At 38.5% G+C, this 6,610-nt stretch overlaps 1 protein-coding gene across 3 annotated transcripts in view; it reads right to left on the reverse strand.

Moving 5' to 3' along the window:
- The window catches only part of LOC107577150 (opioid-binding protein/cell adhesion molecule-like), a 201,972-nt gene that overhangs the window by 47,015 nt on the left and 148,347 nt on the right, over positions 1-6,610 (reverse strand). For all 3 annotated transcript variants that reach the window (XM_016263269.1, XM_016263265.1, XM_016263260.1), the window contains one exon: positions 4,670-4,902. In XM_016263269.1, coding sequence (XP_016118755.1) covers positions 4,670-4,902 — 233 coding nt within the window. The remainder of the gene's footprint in view (positions 1-4,669; positions 4,903-6,610) is intronic.

Raw genomic sequence — 6,610 nt, forward strand, 5'->3', positions numbered from 1 at the left:
AAAACACACACACACACACACACACACACATGTCTCTTTGCTGAGCCGCGGCGGTCTCGGTAAATCAGCAGCATCCACAACTGAACGGAACAAGGAGTATTGAACTTGAAAATTGTTTATGCGCGAGTGCACTTGCTAAATGAAGGCAGATTGTATAAAATGGATAATAAAAAAATAAAACGTTTATTAACGAGCTGCAGTTTTATTACATCACGCGCTGGCACAGATGCAGTATATTGATGCCAGGGGTCATCAATAAGGTGCAGATTTGGTCCTCAATTTGTTTCCAACACACTTTTTCACAAACTCATCAAAAGTCAACAAGTTCAACAAGCAACAACGACTTATCCAAGTGACTGCTGCAGAGCGCACGTGAGAGAAAGACGAGGCAGCGCAGATTGCGCATCTCATAAGTGAGTGGGAATTTACCGAACGTGGCACTTGCGGGAGTTAACACTGTATGCAATACCCGCAACCTCACACCAAATTTCAGGCCATGTAGATAGGCAAGCATAGCCTATATACAAATCATTTAGTAAGCAGAAATCCGAAATTTACCCTAACATATTAAGTTAGAGGAAGATGCGACTGAATTGAAGCTTGAAGAATGCACTTCCAGCAGCCATGATAAACAGTTGGCGGTTAAAGTTTTCTATGCACAATTTGATTTGACGAAAATCACAAGACCTATTACTATCTATCCAATCACGTTGATGGATAAAAATAAAATTAAAATAAGCATGTAACTACCACAAACGGAGGAAAATAGCAGAGTAAAACTACCGATACATCACTTAAAATGTACTCAAGTAAAAGTAAAAGTACACAATTTTTAAACTACTCAAAAAAGTACAATTACTGATAAAAACTACTTAATTATTGTAACATGAGTATTAGTAATTCGTTACTTCACACCCCTGGTGACACCTGAGTTAGATAGTTTGTTTCCAGATCCCACAAGGCTTAAAAGGAACAGTTCACCCAAAAAATGAAAATGTGCTGAAAATGTATTCACCCTCGTGCCATCCAAGTAGTAGATGAGTTTGTTACTTCATCTGAACAGATTTGGAGAAATGTAGTATTACATCACTTGCTCACCAATGGATCCTCTGCAGTGAATGGGTACCGTCAGAATGAGAGTCCAAATAGCTGATAAAACATCACAATAAACCACAAGTAATCCGCACGACTCCAGTGCATGTTTGTAAGAAACAAATCCACCATCGCTTTCCGCCAAAATACCAGTCCACAATCCATAATAACGCTTCATCCAGTGAAAAAGCCTAAAATCCCCCAACTGACATATTTGTTTAGAATTTTTTTTGACTGTTTTTGCTTGTAAACGGTGCTTAATCTGTGCATATTTCTCTCCTGATTTGAACATTTTCACTGGAGAAAGCAATATTTTGCATAGAGGACTGAGATTTTAGTCTGGCGTTATATAGATTACTTGTGGGTTATTGTGATGTTTTCATCAGCTTGAACTCTCTGAACTTCTGATGGCACACATTCACTGCAGAGGATCCATTAATGGGCAAATGATGTAATGCTAAATTTCTCCAAATCTGTTCCAATGACGAAACAAACTCCTCTGGATGGCCTGAGGGTGAGTACATTTTCAGCAAATTTTAATTTTTGGGCAAAATATTCCTTTAACTAGCAAGATTAGCATTTTTGCACCAGCACTAACGAACATGAACTGGCAGCCTAAGCATTTTTTTTTTCAGCAGCAATGTCCCTAAAATGAAAGTACATAAAATGAAAACATGTTTTCCTCCTTAGACTATAATGACCTTTATTTGTCTTCTGCATGTAGTGGTTTTATAAGAATAATGCTTTGTGTACCAGGAAGATGCGACTGAATTGAAGCTTGAAGAATGCACTTCCAGCAGCCATGATAAACAGTTGGCGTTTAAAGTTTTCTATGCACAATTTGATTTGACGAAAATCACAAGACCTATTACTATCTATCCAATCACGTTGATGGATAAAAATAAAATTAAAATAAGCATGTAACTACCACAAACGGAGGAAAATAGCAGAGTAAAACTACCGATACATCACTTAAAATGTACTCAAGTAAAAGTAAAAGTACACAATTTTTAAACTACTCAAAAAAGTACAATTACTGATAAAAACTACTTAATTATTGTAACATGAGTATTAGTAATTCGTTACTTCACACCCCTGGTGACACCTGAGTTAGATAGTTTGTTTCCAGATCCCACAAGGCTTAAAAGGAACAGTTCACCCAAAAAATGAAAATGTGCTGAAAATGTATTCACCCTCGTGCCATCCAAGTAGTAGATGAGTTTGTTACTTCATCTGAACAGATTTGGAGAAATGTAGTATTACATCACTTGCTCACCAATGGATCCTCTGCAGTGAATGGGTACCGTCAGAATGAGAGTCCAAATAGCTGATAAAACATCACAATAAACCACAAGTAATCCGCACGACTCCAGTGCATGTTTGTAAGAAACAAATCCACCATCGCTTTCCGCCAAAATACCAGTCCACAATCCATAATAACGCTTCATCCAGTGAAAAAGCCTAAAATCCCCCAACTGACATATTTGTTTAGAATTTTTTTGACTGTTTTTGCTTGTAAACGGTGCTTAATCTGTGCATATTTCTCTCCTGATTTGAACATTTTCACTGGAGAAAGCAATATTTTGCATAGAGGACTGAGATTTTAGTCTGGCGTTATATAGATTACTTGTGGGTTATTGTGATGTTTTCATCAGCTTGAACTCTCTGAACTTCTGATGGCACACATTCACTGCAGAGGATCCATTAATGGGCAAATGATGTAATGCTAAATTTCTCCAAATCTGTTCCAATGACGAAACAAACTCCTCTGGATGGCCTGAGGGTGAGTACATTTTCAGCAAATTTTAATTTTTGGGCAAAATATTCCTTTAACTAGCAAGATTAGCATTTTTGCACCAGCACTAACGAACATGAACTGGCAGCCTAAGCATTTTTTTTTTCAGCAGCAATGTCCCTAAAATGAAAGTACATAAAATGAAAACATGTTTTCCTCCTTAGACTATAATGACCTTTATTTGTCTTCTGCATGTAGTGGTTTTATAAGAATAATGCTTTGTGTACCTCAGAGAAGGAGCTCAGAGGAAAACCTCAGGTTTTGAATTGCGCTGGACGCTAACGTGTCGCATGTCTTCTCTCGCATTGCATCTGATCGATGCATCCAATCGATAACGTGGAAGACGATGAGGCCATTTACAGAGACACATACCTCCAGCTGCAGTCATCAACCACATAAATAGATGTAGTGCTGATAAGCTACAGGACGGAGAATGCAAAATCTAATGGCACGCTGTTCCGTTCAAGAAATGCTAATGAGTGACCTAAAACCGGAACCATAGCAAGCATGAAATATGTTAGGACACTTAAAAACAAGCACGCAGATGTCAAGCAAGATATGTGAGAACGCTACTGTAGGCGCTCTTTGAATTTTTAGCAGAGCCGATGCAATAACAAGCTTCAGAGGCTCAGAGTTTAAGAAGAATAGAGCCACACTTTATGACAGAAATAGACAGGGCGCTACAGTTTGTGTAGGCAGACTTTAGCTGAGCGTGGCAAATTTAACAAAGCTGAGACAAAGCATTACAGTAAAGGCACACCGAGACCCCATCTGTTCAGAAAGCTCTCAGATCCATTCTTAAGAACACTAGGCTGAAATTGTACACCACTCAGCATGCAACTATGGGGTGTAAGGGAAAAGGAGCACGCTGCAAACAATTCTATATCTTAAGTGCACTTTTGAGTGCCACAACACCCGCTCCGGAATGCTTATGTTGTGCCATGCAGATGCGGAGTGTTGAACTGCATGATAAAACAAGGAAGGCGAATGATTGATTTATTAAAACTGGGATGAAGACTTTATAATTAATTGAATTGCAGGTTAAGCGGGAACTGAACAGGCGAGCCGAACTCCAATTTGCACTTTGTGTGTCTAATCAGAAAAAAATAAGCACCTTACCTCTGTCTATTTGTTCAGTTATTTAAGCCTGCAGTAATTAGTGTCAGGACAAAGTACTAAAGGTTAATGAGCATTTGATAAGGCACCATTTTATTAACCAAAACACTTTTTCCTGCTGAAACGTGGGAAATCTGACACTTTTTCTGACTCCGCAGATGGTCTGAGAAACGTGATAAAAATGGCGCTACTGTTTTTTTGGTGCATATCTGATTTGTGAACCCCAAGCCAAGATGGGTTAGGCTACAAGTGACATTAATTGTTTTTGGACCACAAATATGAAGGAGATCGACTGCACTGTAAATCACGACAATGGTCTGGGTATCGACACTTGATTTAGTGAGGAGAAAACAAAGCCTCTGCTCTATTTTTCTGTTGCTCTCTGGGCTGCATGTCTTAAATCAATATCCATCAATGATTTTGAAATTACACCCAGACTAAATCCCAATTTCATCACCGGGAGTCACATCTGCGGAGTTTCATTTAATTACATCAGCCTAGAAAAGGAGAATCAAAGTTGTTTTTCAACCGTTATTTACCCAACTGAAATGTCAACAAAATCCCAAACCAACGCGAAGCTAGTTTTTGACAAGCTTTCTTCTTCCGCACATTAAATGATGTAAAGATTTCACTTTAAGAGATATGAAAAATCCTCTCAAGATTTACCTTGTACGATGAGATGCACTTTTGTCGATTCTGGTTTCTTGTTTGTGAGGATGGAACATACGTACGGCCCCTCGTCGTATAAGTTTACATTTATTATCTTTATACTGTATTCAGTGAGTGCTGTGTTTAGTAGGACCACCCGGGGGTCCAATGACCATTTTTCATTCCCCGTGAACAGGATAGTGGTCCGGTTGAGCCATGCCACCCTTGATACTTTGTTGTCCACATTACACCTGTTGAAAGACACAAATAGATGAGGATAAATATGATTGTTTGCTATTTGTTAAAGTAAAAATAGGATCCACAGGTTCAAACTCAGTTTGAAATGAGTTGGATACATTTTGAGGAACTTCAATGAAAGGCAAAGTGTTATAATTTAAATGAGGAAGTCATAATGGGATAGCATGTCCAATTATCAGCTAATGCTTTCTTTAAGTCTTTTTTTACAGTAGGAAAAGGTCAAGCTAACTTCTACTTGAAGAAAAAGCCAAGAAAACAATGATTTATATTCTAGACACAGTACTGGAGTCCAAAACCTGAGCCTAACCTTCAATTCAACAGACTTTACTGGAGAAATATCATGATGCCTATAATATCACTTCAGCTTGCTTGGAATGCAAAAGAAAAAAACATGTGACAAAGCAACAGGTAATATAAACAGATAGCTGTTCTTTTCCTCTCCTTTTCTATTACAGATCTCGAGTAAAAATTAAAAAAGCTTTTCATCTCATCCATTTCAAATAGCCGTGAGGAAAAAATAGGGCAATTCTGGGTGATAGCCACCTTTCAGTTCAGAAGAATCTGGATATGACACTACATTTGTCTCCTTCACAGGAAAGGACATTTCTTAAAACTGCAGAAAAAGACCTAGAGGCATTCTCTATACTTTTTTACCCTTTTCTAAACTTTTGAGTGATGGCTCTAAAGGTTAGGACTAATTGAAAGTCAGAGCTCCATATTAAAAAACTGAGGCCGCAATCCTATGCACAGCAGTGTACTTTCACAAAAGAAAAAAATACTGTTTTCATGGTGTTTATTTGTGATTTGTGCTTTACTTGTCAATAGTTATTTCATAATACAATGGCACAGAATGTGTTGTGTTGACATGGTTTTCATCAATGACACTTTACAAGGTGCAGTGAGGATTTTCAAAATGCCATTGCCAACCCGTTCACGTCAGCATGCCAAAAAAACACTGCAGTAATTCATATTAGTCTTTAAGAGGGCTTCACTCTCAAGGTCAAAATCTGTAAATGGATTATTAGACCCTTTACTGGTGAATTTCCCGGCTCTGAAAATTAGTCAACAAGAGAGCGCTCTTTTGGCAAATCTGGAGGGCAACAATTGCAAGTGTGAAGTGAATGCTTTCTCAGGATATTCTTCAAAGGGAAAAGCTCATTCAGACTGTTAATCTATGCAGAGTACTGGAGCGCAAGAGAGCTTGCAGAGGATTTGAACCATAGAAAACCACAAGATTAAGCTCTGGTCTATAATCATGCATGCTCTGCAGTTTTTGCTTGGGAATCACTATGCACATTCGAACAATAGAATGGATTTTTTTAAGTTTCAGTCTAAAAATAACCCCATAGCTGCTCTGTGCTTGGCCTTAACACCTTAAAAGTGTTGCAAAACCTACTGTTCATATTTTAACGTCTTGGTGCTGTGGGGTCTAATTTCCCTTAACTTAATGCTCGCTTTCCCCTCCATCCCAAAAAATTCTCATAACTATCAGAAGAAGCTCCCCCAGATGTTATTATGCACATTAATTCTGTACGCAGCAGCAGCACCCTCCATCTTCTGAACTGCACTGTTCATCATGCTCCAATATGTGTCTAGTTGATAAGTGCGTGGATTTGTATCCTTATTCTGGCTGAGAGCGACAAACTGAGCCTTAAACACCAAAATAATGACATTAGCATGATGGGGCGGGGGGGGGGGGGC

Source organism: Sinocyclocheilus grahami, unplaced genomic scaffold (assembly GCF_001515645.1).
Source record: "Sinocyclocheilus grahami isolate Dianchi unplaced genomic scaffold, SAMN03320097.WGS_v1.1 scaffold32.1, whole genome shotgun sequence".
In the NCBI taxonomy this organism is placed as follows: domain Eukaryota; kingdom Metazoa; phylum Chordata; class Actinopteri; order Cypriniformes; family Cyprinidae; genus Sinocyclocheilus; species Sinocyclocheilus grahami.